Source organism: Arabidopsis thaliana, chromosome 3 (genome assembly GCF_000001735.4).
Source record: "Arabidopsis thaliana chromosome 3, partial sequence".
Taxonomy (NCBI): domain Eukaryota; kingdom Viridiplantae; phylum Streptophyta; class Magnoliopsida; order Brassicales; family Brassicaceae; genus Arabidopsis; species Arabidopsis thaliana.
This window is the reverse complement of record NC_003074.8, coordinates 7,908,813-7,924,448: the sequence shown is the minus strand read 5'-3', so window position 1 is coordinate 7,924,448 and position 15,636 is coordinate 7,908,813. Positions and strand designations below refer to the sequence as shown.

The 15,636-nt window shown below is 35.2% G+C and overlaps 1 protein-coding gene across 3 annotated transcripts; it reads right to left on the bottom strand.

The window, feature by feature from the left end:
• Positions 1-4,741: 4,741 nt before the first annotated feature.
• On the bottom strand, positions 4,742-11,544 carry TIC (time for coffee). Of its 3 annotated transcripts, NM_001125204.1 has the most exons (13): positions 11,169-11,544; positions 10,538-11,077; positions 10,247-10,446; positions 9,877-10,171; positions 9,482-9,785; positions 9,357-9,396; positions 9,178-9,273; positions 8,793-9,015; positions 8,621-8,687; positions 8,460-8,526; positions 8,048-8,377; positions 5,578-7,960; positions 4,939-5,504 (listed from the first exon to the last, which is right to left on the bottom strand). In NM_001125204.1, the coding sequence occupies exons 1-13, from the start codon at positions 11,266-11,268 to the stop codon at positions 5,482-5,484; spliced, it is 4,668 nt and encodes a 1,555-aa protein (NP_001118676.1). In that variant the 5' UTR covers positions 11,269-11,544; the 3' UTR covers positions 4,939-5,481. The 3 variants fall into 3 exon arrangements, with proteins under 3 accessions (NP_566705.1, NP_001326717.1, NP_001118676.1); NM_113136.4 differs by having other exon boundaries at positions 4,742-7,960; NM_001338582.1 differs by having other exon boundaries at positions 4,829-7,960; positions 8,793-9,018.
• Positions 11,545-15,636: the final 4,092 nt, after the last annotated feature.

Below are 15,636 nucleotides of genomic sequence, written 5' to 3'. Positions count from 1 at the left end.
TCGAAACCCATAATCTTTCAGGCCCGAAACCATATCATGTAATATTAGTTTCGTCCCAAGCGTCACTCAAACCGACGACCTCTAAGGTTCGCCTAGAATCTTTACCAATTGAGCTAACGACACTTGGTTAAGTGAATTAAAATTTTAAGGACAATACTATGAAAACTAGCTAAACCATATGCAAATAGTACTATAAATAAAATATTTATATTTTGAATTTTATTTTATTTTAAAGATCAAACTACATAGTCAAGTTCTGAACAAGTCTAGAGAGGCCAAAGTTTTTCTTGATTTGGCATCTTATCGTTTAAGTCAATATTGGTGCAAGTGTAAATAAACCAGAATAAGTAGATGCCTAATTTTTAGTATTGAATAACCACACCGCTGGTAGTAAGACCCTTAATAAATTCATTCGAATTCTAGTATCATAAATTAAAGACTTCATCATTTAATTAACCACTGTTATTATAATACATTGAACAAGATTACCCATTGAAATACTCAAATACCACTACACAAACATCATTAAATGTAACTACCATTGTTATTAAAAATACACCGAACAAGATTGTCCATTGAGATACTCAAATACCAATATACATACATCATTAAATTTAATTACTACCATTGTTATTAACATACAACGTTGAACAAGATTTCTCACTGAAACACTCAAATACCAGTACATAAACATAATTAAGTACACTTACCACTATCATTAAATTGTTTATAGTTCAACCAATTATCAAAGAAACGATAGAATATAAATGTAAACTAAAAATATCATATAAATGTATAATATACGTTAAAACTTGAAAACATTGTATAACATAAAATAAGAAAAAAATGTGCTAAAACATTTTATATTTGGAAAAAGAGGAAGTATAAAACAAGCTTCAAAACTAAAATTCATGTTTAAAAAAGAATACAAAAGAGATTAGGAAGAGAGTAGGTACGTAACCACCCTCCAAAACATGTTTTTAATTTGCTTCTTAATTGAAGATACTGTTCTTTACTTGTTAACCATGTTAGGAATCAACACACATTTTTTGGCATTGGAATCAAACGGAAACTCCTTTTTTTTTTTTTGCTGCCCATGAAAGAAATGAATATTCAAGTGAAATGTGAATCACATGCGTTGATATTTGATAGAGGGATTGGGTGGTTTGGAATTAGTAACGTGCATTAGTGCTTCTTCTTTTAAATCATATTCTATTGTAAAAGTAAGTACAACTATAGTGCCAATTCAGATAGAAGTATTGTAGATTTAGAAAGTTTAATGTAAGAACATTGGTTAATGAATACCTATGCACTATCCCAATAATTTGAAAAGTAGAAAAAACGGAATCATGACAACTGGTTCCACACATATGTACTGTCCCAATGAGCCGAACCATGTTGGTAGTACGTCGTAGTAGGTGAGGCACATTGGCACGATAATGAGATCTTCTTTTCTGACTCAGGTGTCTTTCTCATTTTTCTCTTTTCCAATTTGAACCCGCTATATTAAATATTATATTCAACTAAGAATTTGATAAACAATGTAGAAAAAACCATAGTTTGAAACTTGAAAGATATTTCTTCTTGCAACAATCATAATTAGGAACTTTTTATTCGTTGTTTATGTGGAAGATTCTATCTTATAATTAATAGTTTTCTATGAGCTCTTTAACGAGCAATTTTCAACCACAACAATCATGTGTTTCTTATGCAGCTCTGCGTGAAAAGATGAAACTGAGATAGAGAATTTGAAGCTGACATTGAAGCTTTTTGCTCTAGCTATTTTTCAATACGTCGATATCTTATCTTCTAGCTCGTGGGGGTTGGTCCTTGCTTCTAATTACGGTAGTTGCATTCGGCTTTTTGCTTGTGATTGTCCGTAGACCTCATGGGAAGGTATAGACTATTTGGTTTCTTCATTTTGCTTCTTAGTATATAGATAGATGCAACATTCCTACAGCAAACAGAAGAATCATCTAAGTATGTCTGATATCTTATTATATAAAGTATGGTTTTCAAAGTTTATAACTCATAGGATCGTGTCACGTGTCAAGTCAAACGATCAGATGTTTACATTTGTCATTCAAAATTTAATTTTTTTATTCTCTTAAAAAAAATAGAATCTTATTATATAAAGTATGGTTTTCAAAGTTTTTAACTCATAGGATCGTGTCACGTGTCAAGTCAAACGATCAGATGTTTACATTTGTCATTCAAAATTTAATTTTTTTATTCTCTTAAAAAAAATAGAATCTTATTATATAAAGTATGGTTTTCAAAGTTTTTAACTCATAGGATCGTGCCACGTGTCAAGTCAAACGATCAGATGTTTACATGTGTCATTTAAAATTTAACTTTTTTATTCTCTTAAAAAAATAGAAAATCTTAAAAAGTAAACAAATTTACATATGCTAATTAAGTTACTAACTCATAGGATCGTGTCACGTGTCAAGTCAAACGATCAGATGTTTACATTTGACATTCAAAATTTAATTTTTTTATTCTCTTAAAAAAAATAGAATCTTATTATATAAAGTATGGTTTTCAAAGTTTTTAACTCATAGGACCGTGCCACGTGTCAAGTCAAACGATCAGATGTTTACATGTGTCATTTAAAATTTAACTTTTTTATTCTCTTAAAAAAATAGAAAATCTTAAAAATTAAACAAATTTACATATGCTAATTAAGTTACTAACTCATAGGATCGTGTCACGTGTCAAGTCAAACGATCAGATGTTTACATTTGTCATTCAAAATTTAACTTTTTTATTCTCTTAAAAAAAATAGAAAATCTTAAAAAGTAAACAAATTTACATATAATAATTTATATGTCTATATATTTATAAACAATTAACATTTATTCAACAAAAGGAAAATTAACAAATTTGTTTTTACATGTATTATTGGTCATTTAAATGTAACACTTATTAAGTTTTTTTTTAAAAATAATTTAGTATGGATTATAATACTAATTAAAAACACCATTGAAGTTTAAAATAGTAATATAATTTTTTTAACATTATTTTAGTTGGAAAAAATTATATTCGTCAATGTAATACAATGTTTTTATTCGTTAAATCAAAACACAAAATATTAATGAACTTATAAGAATAAAATTTTGAATACTTATGTTTTATTCTAAGAATTTTAACTCATCGTATGATGGAGTGTCTTGCATCCTTTGATGTGTTACTATACTTATGTTTTATTTTAAGAATTTTAACTCAGGTAATAATAAGTGAAAATAGAACATTTTAAGATTTCAGGTCGGGTTCGGTTCGGGTTCGAGTTTATTTATATACTGAAATATCAAATTTTGTGTGAAAATCTATTAAATTACTTGAAATTTTCAAAAATTCCCAAAACAATACGAGTAGTTTTACTTGAATATATCTCAAAATACACACAAAAAAACTAAAATATCCATAAAATCCTAATATTTTCTATATATAAGTATAAATATAACATAGAAAAATTCGAATATTATCGATAAAAATTTATTTCTGTATCTTATGCCCGCCTATCTATACAAAATTCAAATACTATCAATAAAAATTTATTTTTGTATCTTAGACCCGCCGAAATAGGCGGCCTTATTTAGTGATTTATAAACCTGTTACAGTAGTGTACTTGTATTATTATTATCTCTTCGTTTGTCTTCTATTTATGTGGACATATCGTCAATTTCGTCACTCGTGTGTGTAACTAAGGTAAAGCCCAAACTATGATTTTAAAATATATTTTAACAGACTTCTTAAAGCCCACTATTTAAAGCCGTCTAACATTTCCTGTCTAAATGCCTTAATAGGTTTTTACTTATAGCAAATTCATATTCTAATTTTAATTACAATATATGGTAGTAGACAAAAACTCTAGAATGGTTTGCCCCAAAAAAGAAAAGAAAAAAAAAAAGACAAAAACTCTAGAATTACAATTACTTGGAGATTGGGGAATGCATGTGGGACAATGGTCTTTCCTCCTTTACACATGTCTTATTTTCCACCCCAAATAAACAAAACAAAATTGTCTTTTCTTAATATGGAGTGAAAATAATTTTCTTACTGTGTTAGAGAAAAGGTTAAAAAGGAACTTTGTCATTATTTATCTCTTTACATTGGTTTTCTTTAGAAAGAAAATTGTCATAGGATATTCCAAAAATTAATTCTACACCTAAATATTTAGAAGATGTAAAAATTTACAATTTTAATCAACCACCAAGAAAATAAAATCCCACATAATTTTGTTTTTTTTGTACGAAAGTAAATAAAATTGTTTTCTTTGATAGTGGCAAAAGCACAATAATATTAATATTGTCTTCTTAAAGGAATTGTCACTTGCATGGAATTCATATAATATATTTTGAAGACAAGAAACAATATACATTATGTTATAAAAAGTTTTTTTTTTTCGCCATGTTATATAAAGATATTTTAAGTTGTAGATATTTGACAAAATAAATAAATTAAAGTATAGGTATATTCGGTATACTGTAAGTGGGCCAGGAACAACGAGACATATAATAGTTAAAGTCTGAGCCCACAAAGTTTAATAGTGGACCGCTGACTCATTTTGGAGTTTGCTAAGTGAGCCCCATTCATTTCAGAACTTTCGATATTGAACCCCATACGTTTTAATTATTACCGTACGGGACCCCCACTTTTGATTTTGTGTCTCGTTGTTATAGAATCCAAAATATATTAAAGTAAAAATATACAAAAGAAAAAACAAAAAAAAGTACACGAAAGTTGTAAAGTAGGACAATAGAGGTATTGTATTGAACTATTGATTGATAGAAGATAATCCAAATTCTTGAGTTGGTTAAGTAAAAATGTAATGATTGGTAAGAGAACACCAAAAAGGTGTGAATGGTAAAAAAAAGAAAGGGTTGCTTATTTGGCAAAGCTAGCAAGTTTGCTGCACGCGTGTGGTCTGAATTTCCACTATCTCCATCTGTCTGAAGATTAAAATCCATTTTCGTTTTTTTATTGATAACGCTAGTTACTACAACTTTTTACTGCTGCGTCTGAATCTCTGACCGAAAACTTAAACACAAAATAGAACGAATCATAAATTCATCATACTGATTCATGCTCTCACACTAATAACAACACAAACTACACACAAGGCCAGCATATGAACGTACGTTCGCTCGCTATTGCTGTGTGTCTAACGACTCTTTACTTCTCCCATTTTCTTTTGGTTCCCTACCTAACATCACCACCAAACAAAAACTCAAACCTCCCCAAGAAAAATGAATAAATTTTTTAAATTAGAGAACTTCTAAGAGGTTTTTGCTTCTTCCTTTTCTTTTTTTTGGGTTTTAGTTTTGGAATTGACACCGTAGGTTCCTGTCAGAATAATATAAACACTAATTGTACACAATGCTTTTAAAAAGCACCCCCAACTCCGAAAAAAATTGTCATCCCTTTTTTTAGTTGTTCTGTTCCGTCTGCTTCTTTCTTCATCAGACTCTTTTAAAGTCATTTCGTCTCGCCAGCACAAGCTATAACCGGAACTTCCCAACCATTCAGAGTCTTTTATGCTAAACAAAATAGTTTTAAAGATCTTTCACTCACCCGCCTGTTGCTTCTGATCCACGGGTTTGACCTGAACCGCAGAGGAAACAGCGTGAACATTAGTGAACCCTGGAGGCCCAAGCTGATGTTGTTGAGTTTTACCCATACCACCACCTCCTTTCATGTTATTCGCTGCAGATGCAGCCGCTATGGCTTTCGCTGGATCTGAAGTGGCGGTGACAGCTCCCGTGACTGGAACAGCAGGTGCTGAACCTGACTGTTGCTGGTGTCTTTGGATGTAATACCCACCAGAAGGAGATATGGTGATCTGTTGCTGTTGATGTTGATGTTGAGCTTGCATATAAGGATTAGAGAAGAATAGCTGTGCTTGCGGCTGCAGCCCATGCTTTGGCAACTGCTGCTGTTGTTGCGACTTGGATCCAGAGCTCGTGGTCGGGTTTCCGAGAACAGAAGGACCATTATTCCTTCCACCAGCAGATGACGCCGCAGATGCAGGCTGTAAGTTCTTGGACGGCTGAGATGCTGAGTGAGTAGTTGTGGAAGCTTGTCCACCTTTGTTTGCCGCCGAGGAAGCAGAAGCAGTTGTTCTTGGGCTTCCGCTGGCATTTTTGGAGACAGACGACGTCGAAGGCGACCCAACTAACATTGGTGGAGACGGAGCCTGGTGGTTGGTTCCTCCTTGTACCTGCTGCATTGGTGAACCAGAAGTCATTGGTTTTGAGTTTGCTGCAAAAGATATCTGCGATTGCTGGGGACGGCTTTGCTGTTTATGCGGGATGTTTCTTAGCGAAGATGCAGCAGCAACTGATGTTGATGGCGACAACATCGAAGGAGACTGAGCTTGGGTAGTATTTGTTGTCCTGGGTGAATTGTTTTTCCACTGCTGAGACTGAACCTGATTGCTACTCGACTGGACAAGGTTTTGAGGGAACCCTGAATTAGCATTTGCAAACTTGGTGGTTCCCGCAGGTGATGTGGTCATATTGTGATCAGGGAAACCACTCCCGTTACTCACCACGGGCCCTTTGGTTCTGGCAGCAGAAGCAGCCACTGAAGTTGCATACCGTTGCTGCTTCTGGAGGTACATGGTGGTATAAGGTTGCTGCGATTGACTCCGTTGCATATGCTGTTGCTGCTGTTGTTGTAGTAGTTGTTGATGATGAGACGTGGGTAAAGAACCCGAACTCTGTGGCAGAGCAGAACCAAGGTTGAGTAAACGGGATGAGCTATCAACGATGCTACCACTCGTGACAGCAGAAACAGATGCATCAGCTAAATCCTGTTTGTTAGAGAAAGCAATAGACTGCCCACCATTCCCACCACTCGTTTTCCCTATTGCCCCTCCTCCTGACTTCCTTTGTTCCTCAGGGGTATTATTAGCAGTAGCAGCACCACCAATAGACCCAGATTTTCCATCTTCTAGTGAAGCACCGTAGTTCATTTTTTGTTGAGCTGCTTGAGCAGCCATCATCTGATAACCTTGCCTTGCTGCTTCGGGCATGCTGTGGAACATAGCGTGATTCTGAGCAATTGATGACATGTTTAGGGTAGGAGCAGTGTTAGCCCCATTGAACGTCGCAAAAGTCATAGCATAACCCGGTGACTGGAAGGATTCTACACCAGCCTTTGAAACCTGCTGCTGTGATTTCTTTTCACCATGACTGCTCGAAGATCCAACCACCCCACCACCAGGGGCAGGGGAACTCATCAAACCCAAGTTAGTTGGTTGCATTTGCATACCATAGTTCTGGCCATAGGCAACATTGGAACGAGAACCCCGGCTATCAGCAGTTGATGGGCTATCTTCCCCTACAGTCTCACTATGTTGAGTAGCATTTTCTCTGGGTTGCTGCCTCTGCTGAAAATTCAAAGGCTGCGATTGCACTTTATGAGTTGGAAATCCTTGAGAGTTCCCATGATTAATCGGTGGCCTCAACTGTTGGTTCTGCAGATGCTTTTGAGCTGCTGAGGAACCAGTGGAAGCACTCCCATTCTGGTTGTTAGGAGCATGGCTCTGGAGCATTTGACCAGTTAGCTGCTGCTGATGCTGCTTTTGTGGCTGATGATGTGGAGGCTGGATCATTTGGGAGGAATAGAATGAACCATTAAAAAATGGCATCGGCTGCCCAGGAGCACCTCTATAAGCAGGTTGTGCACCAACATGTGCTGGAACTGGAAATGGATAGCCGTTATTCTGCAAAATGGCCAGGTACTGCGTTTCATTTCCCGGCATGGCAGGATAACTGAAGCTCATTGTTGGGGCACCAGCTGGAGTAGCTGATGCAGAACCATTCATGGAGGTAGAAGTAGCTGTTGGTCCAGAAGATGTGATGCCACTATTAGGAGGTCTGACAGATGCGGCAGCTATTGTAGCGGCAGCGTGAGGCTGTTGGCCCAAGGGGAATATGAATGTCGGACCATGCTACAATGAAAGTAAAAAAACAATCAGCTTATAAGAAGGACGACAAAACCTGATGAGAAACATGATACATGGACTAAAAAAACTAACCAAGATGCTATTAGCTGCTCCTGGAGGCAAAGCTTGTTGAAGCATTAATTGATTTCTTTGAGCTGTCTCTGAGCTTTTGGACGTAGATTGAGAATTCTTATCTTGAACAGGGTTGGAACTTCTTCCCAAAACACTCCCCTGAAGTTCTGTGGGAGGCATAAGACTGAGATTGCAGGCCTTGGTCCCATACATTGGAGCTGAGCCTGCTGCTGCAGGCCAGAAAGGATTCATCTTTGTGAATTGCTGATGAGATTGAATATTCCGAGCAATGTAGCAGTGTGTAGCACATCGCTTCGGCCTTGGTTGATTAAAAAGTAAATGAGGTGGAGGCTGCACAAGACCAAAATTTAAATCAGTAAAGGCAAAAAAATATAAAGAGAAATATTAGAATGGCACATCCAATCAAAATTACCTGCATTGCTGCAGCTGATAAGGAACTGGTATCCGTAGGCACAACTCCTTGTGTAGGTGCCATGTATCTGTTTAATCACAGAGTTTTACATTAGTACAACCAAAAAATAAAAAGGAGACTTAGGAAAAGTATCACATGCTTAAATTACAAAGAAAACATACCCCATTGTAGGAAGGCCCCCAGGCCAGCCAGGCATAGACATATGCAGAGGCAAATGGCTAGCTTGAGCTGGAATTTTTTAAAAAGAGGCCCAGTTAATTCAGTATACAAAAAACGAAACTAGTCCAGTCAGAGTAAGAAGAATGAATCTCAAGAAAGATGAAAAAGGCCTACCAGTTTTATCAGGAACAGATAGTTGCTGTTGCGGTGGCGGTTTCTGAACATGATGCTTGTTTACTAAACCCACATGATCAGATTTATCCAAGTCGAGTTTGAGTTCACAATTCCTCTCAAACTTATGGTGTTCAGCTTCAGCAACCATTCTAGGTCTCTTCTTCTCCTGAGAATCATGAATCGCCGGATCACTTCTATCTTCCTTAAGCAGAGGCTTTGCTTCCTGCTACATGCATTAGTGTGGACACAGGAGAGAATTAAAAAAAAGAGGGAGCCAAAAAGATGAAGATAAGAAAAAGAGAGCCAAAAAAAGCAAAAATGAAAAAGTAATGATGGATATCCCCAATTATCACAATATTACCAAACAAAAGTAGGCCCCACTCACCGTTTCCACTTCCGTGACTTTAGGTTTAGCTTCTGCCGCCACACATTCCATCATCTCTCCGCCTCTCTCCGACGACGATCTCACCGGCGGTGGCGCCTGAACCGACGGACAATTAATTTAGTACGGAACTTCAAAAAAAAAGGAAAATAAAATAAAATATATATGTTATTGACACTTACCATCAGATCTATCTCAAACTTCTCTTTTTCCGGCGAACTCCTGCATGATTAAAAACAAAAAACATTCAGTACCAAAACTTGGGTAAAAAATCCAGAAAAAATGAATGTATAGATTGAATGCTTACGATTTAGCTCCTTCACCATCGGATCTAAATCCTGAAGAAGATTCCACTTTCGGCAATATTGTTTCGTCTTTTGACAGATTGTTCTCTTTTTTCTCCGAATCTAACGAAGCGTTGCTTTCTCTCGTCAGTGGTATGATAGAATCCAATACGGAGCTGTTTCCTTCGCCGGATCCTGAGCTCTTTAGTTGATTACTGAACGGAACTTGACTTTTTGAAGGAGCTTCGGCTTCGGATTTGATTGTAGTGACGCGTGAACTGTTATCGTCTTCGTACTTGACATGTCTCGGCTTCTTTCTCTTAGGAGCTGAAGCGAAAATGGTAAAACAAAGTGAGCAAAAAAGAAAAAAAAAAACAAAAATAGTCGTTCCGATTTGTGAATGGAGAGAGGATGTTACCGATGGCTGAAACATTAGAGGAGCTAGAATTTGCAGCTAGTGTGATAGATGATTGAGGAAGAGTCTGAGGATTTGAGATCGGTGAAGAGACTCGAGATTTGACTTCTACAGTTGATTTCGCTGCCTCCGTCAAATCGTTACCGGCTGCTTCTTGTTTTGATGTGGAAGGCATCCTCATCATACCATACAACACTTCTGCAATCTCGATCTCGATCTCGTCTTGTACAGCCACTGGCGATGATAACTTACTCGATGATGACTTCGGCGGTAACGGCTTCTGTTTCGTCCCCGACGGCTAGAAGCAAAAATATATTAGTCAAAGAAGAAGATGGAGATGGAGAGATTTGAGTGTAAATTTTGAGAGACTAACCAATTTTTTCCTGACGGAAATGCTTGATGAAGAAGGAGACGTAGGAGCAGGAGGAGACGGAGATGCTAAAATCGAAGCCGGACTAACTCTATTAGCTGGAGACGTTGATGATATTTGCCGATGGATTTGTTCACCGGAAGCAAAAACACCACCTCCGGTAGTACTTGACGCCCATGATTCATGAGGTCTCTTCGTACACGCTGCAAAAATCGAAGAAGAGATTAGAAGAACTGTGAATCGAGATAGATCAGCGAGAGATATGTTTACAAATGTAAATTTCCACCTCTCTACCTGACCGAGCTTTTCTAGGAACCGAAACACCGATCATCTCGTCGGCGGCTTTCCACGTCGAGACAAGAGGTGATACCGGCGCCGGAGAAGGAGACGATCTGAAAACTTTCGTCGGCGGAAAATTATTCTTCCTCTGATGGTTATTGTTGTGGCTGTGATGGTGGTGATGGAGATTACCGCTACCTCCGTTGTGATGATTTGATAGAGACGATGAAAACGATGCAGCTGAGATATTATTGCTCGTCGGAGGAAGCATCTTCAACGAAGAAGGTGGTCCTACACCTCCGTCGTCATATTCTTCATCGTCGTTGACACTCTCTTCCGAGCTATCGTCGCCACCGTCGTCTAGATTACCGTGAACCATCATTAAGCGTTCTCCTCTCCGCCGTTTACTCCGGCTATTTAACCGATCTCTCTCCCTATCTCTTTCTCTTTCCCTCTCTCTGTCTCTATCACGTTCCCGATCTCGATCCTTCTTATTACTCCCTCCTCGATCTCTCAACCTCGCCGCCTCCGGTAACTCCACCGGACCTTCCTCCTCTGTGAAAAAAACGTTCAGAAAAATCAGAACCAAACGTTTTCTCTCAGATCTGATGAAAAACAAACCAAATCAAGAGATTCAAAAACAAACCTGGTGAATCTCTGAAACTTCCGGCTCTATGTCTCCGCCGGGAAAGACCATTTCCGGCAGCCGCCATAGGTACTCTTCTAGCTTCTCTATTTCTATCCATCTTCTTCTTCTTCTTCTCTAATGCTTCTCCTCTCTATTTCTCTTCTCCCAAATCGCAACCCCTTTTTCTCTCTCTTTATCAAACTCTCTCTCCTCTATCTCTCTACTTGCTTCCCATTATCTCCTTTATTTGTGCTCCTCATAAAAGCAGAGTAGCGAATAAATCCACGGCTCATATCTCCTGCCGTAAAACATTTTCTCAATCTTCACCGTCGGTGTGAATACATCCAACGGTCACGATACGCTATATACCAGCGTGACAAAATCTTGGCCCTCCGTTATAAGAGATCTCGCATATAATAATAAATAACCGATATTTCTTCTTTTATTAATTATTTTACCACCGATTATTATTTTATTATTAAATTAAAAAACGTATTCTTTAATTATTTTATTAGTCAGCATCCGTAGGTAGGACCCACTCAAAAATGATATCTTATTGTTATGATATTTTAGTATTTGATAACATTTAATTTTTCGGTTTTAAAAGAATATTATTTTCGGAGTCGGATTCATGTGAAAAAATTATTTTGGACTGTTACCAGTTATTAAACAGAAGCTGCCACGTGTCAAGAGTTTGACATCACACGCTTCCGTCTATATTATCGCTACCAATATTTTATTGACTTTGCACTGTCTAGAAATAAACAAACAAATAAAAAAACAATAAAATATATTGAAAGTCGGAAAGATTAAGATAATAATATTTAAATCTAAAAATAATCATCAATAGTATATTGTGCAATAAAAAGGCTCCTGGGGTAGTGTACTGTTGTCCACTAATCGCGATGACTCGTGTGAAAAGAAAACAAAAATACTGACATATACACGCACAAATATGATGTTATTTTAATTATTAAAATTCAAAATGTGTCTTGAGAAGATGTATCACCGGCTATTACCGGTAGACAGAGACCTTGGTAAAGGCAATCTACGATCAGAATGGAATCTTTGTGACCACCTATACAAACCGATCCAACCGGTAATATTAATCACATCAGGTTCCACTTCTCTACCTTCATCTTTTTTTTTTTTACTTTTCTCCATTAAGATCAAATGGCTAAATAGTTTTTTACTTGCCACTAACTATTTTTTTTTCTTCAACTCATGGAAAATAAATATTCAAATATTTACTTTCCTTCTTATTGATTTATTTGATATTTCTTACGTGCATGCAATAAAAGCTGTTAAATTAAATTTACCTTTTCAAATATGCCAGGTTTGCAAAATTGATCTTTTAAATTCTTAGAATCTAATAATTAAAAATGAAAATATATGGAGAATAATATTGGAAGTATCTACCACATTTTTAATTACTAATTTATCAACATTCTTAATTTATAATGAAAAAATCTAAAAGAGAAATTAAATCTTGATAATTCCTAGGTTAGATTAGTCAAATTGACATAACTATAAATTTCTATAAAACTAATTAAATCTGGTCATATTTGGATATTTCTAAAATAGTAATAAACCATATAATATCCTTTAGATTTTTTTAATTCTATTAGGGAAGGTAAGCTAAACAATAAACCTATAAAGTAAGGAAACAGGTCCTACCATAGTCTAAAATAATTTAACTCATTAATTACAAATCAACGGCCAATACCATTTGTTGCCAATTAGCTAAATGCTCTCACAACCGTTAGATCGTTTTATATTATATTAGTATTTTATTTTCTTCTATTTTTGGTTTTTAAACAATCTGACTTGGCAGAAGAAAACATCATCCAAAAAAAAAACATAAAATAAAATAAAAACTAAAAAAGGCGTTGAGTTGGCACCCGACCCGTTGATCTGAACCGTTCGATTTAGAAAAGATTAAACGGCTGAGATGGGAAGAGAGGGAAATGCATGTGGGACCTTATTCACTCAAGTCGCGGTCACGGAACTTCCGAGAAGTGTGGGGTCCACAGTTAGCTGCCAATGTGGAATTGCTCTTATCATCTTTTTTCTTTCTTTTCAATTATTACTTTTTTCACCGCTCTTTTTACATTATTTTTTATTTTTTTCACCTCTCTTTTCCCTTTTTTTTTTTTTCCTTTTGTGGAAATCATCTTTCACTGCTCTTATCTCTTTTTAATTACCCCCACTTATAAATTATTTTTCTTTTGAAAAGTATTTCTGAAGAAGTTGGTATGTTGCCAAAAAAAAATAAAAGTTGGCTTGTTTCGCTATTTTCCAAGGTTACTGATGGGTAAAAATTTGAATTGATATTTCTAAATATTAGGTATTTCTATTCACTTTTTAAAAAAAATTGTTTTCGAATTTTATTTTGGTTTCCATTTAATAATTTTAACATATTGAAAAGATAAAATTACAGTTAAGCAAAAGTGTTAACTTTGACTTTTTTTGTAAACTAATTAGAATATAGGATATTGTATTTAAATATTAATATTTTAATTAACAAAAATAACTAAATTAAAGTACAGTTTTATTTCTATTTAATACCACTGTTAACATATTCTGACATGGTGTAAAACGTCACTTCGTAAGATACATACGAGTACATACAGCAAAATCGTTCGTGGGAATATAAAAGGAAACTAGGAATACAGTAGGATTTCTATTTTTACTTCATAACCCAATAACAGTATTTTCAAATGTTTAATACTCTATATTTATTTAAAATAATACATAAATTTAGTGATTATAGTTAAATATAAGAATGATAGTGACATGGATTAGGCCCCACGTAAAATATAGATTTTGTGTAATTAATTGAATTTGAAAACACCAACAATCTTTGGTCAATGGTCAGGATTCATAACTCTTACTAATAATTAATAACAGTGGAGTAACTCTAACCAGTAGATTTCACATTTTTAACGTTACGCGCCTACAAAGCGCGTGCACAACAAAATTCTAAAATATCCACGTGGTTTCAGTCTATTTCCACGTGGTTAATTACTAAAATGCCACCTGGAGGATCTCCTATCTCTTATTCGTCGGCTCGGATCTTGTTTTTGTCGAAGCTACTCTTTTAGCTTAAATATCCATAGAAAACTAAACTCACGGCCGTTCACGAATATTAAATGTAACAGCCCCGAATTATTCTTAGGTGGCAAGTTGAGATTGGTTGGATTACGTTATCTTTTGAGATGAGTAGTCACCAAAAGGACTTTTTACGACAGTGAAAAGAATTCTAAAGCAAAGAAAATGCCACGTCGGAGTTTAGAGTCCCGCCAAATAAATCTGTCGGAATGCTCTCTTTTTCTTAACTTAACTTGTCGACGAATAAAAAGAAAATTAACTGATTGACTATGTAGATGACACGTGGTGACTTTTCGAGTTATTGCTTTTTGCCAACGTGGCAATAGTATTGATCGTCCGCTTAACCCTAGCCGTCAGAGGAAAATTTCTCAATCAGACCATTAAACATTACATAAAGCGATTATTTTGTTTGGTTTAAAATTCGAATGGTTTTCAATTAAAAAGAAACACAAATAGTATTAAACATATTTTGTACTACTATTTTATAATTGTTTGTCGTATGCGAAGATACGTTTATATGTGTAAAAAATTCCCTTCATTAACGCACTAAGGCATATCGAAAATTGTGAGCTCTTGGTATTTTAATCGTATGATCATATAGTTTATTGGATAAATCATATAGAGGTCTTTAAAATAATATACAGCGAACATGGCACCATGACTGTTTATTCATTATTATAATCATTATCATTTCAAATCTAAGAAAATGCAAGAAAGAAAGTACACATTGCCACAAATTATAATATTTTATACTGTTATGAGACTAGATTAATCGTTGAAGTTATAAACATTACTTTATATTAGAAACAGTTGATAGAAGGCTAGGCAACTGATTAGGACGTATTTGTATATTTCTGTATTTATTATACCTATAATTCGATATGTATTTAGATAAAGAAAAGTCAAAATATTTTATTCCAACATTTAGTGTGAGATATAATTTATTATTTGCGGTTTAAATAATTGATGAGAGATGAGGTATGTGGAAGCCTTTTTTTGCTTATGCTAAAACCATTTTGCTGATATAAAATATGGAAAGAAATAATAATTAAGGTTTTTGGTAATGGCGATTTGCTATTACTTTGACCTAAACTTGCCATGATAGATTGAAAACAATAGGCATGATAGAGAGATCCCATTTTTTTATAATGGACACAACTATACAATTAATTTGGTGGCATAAGAGAGAGTCTCTGATACGTTTGAAAGAAAGTGGTTATGTACACATAATCACAACAAATTATAATATTGTTTGATTATACTTTCTCTATTACAATTGACTGTTTTCTCTTCTTGTTTTTTTTTTTTTGCTTTATATTTGAAAGCTTTGAGGGCCCTGAAAGAAAATATAGCCCCATGCCATAAATAAAGGATC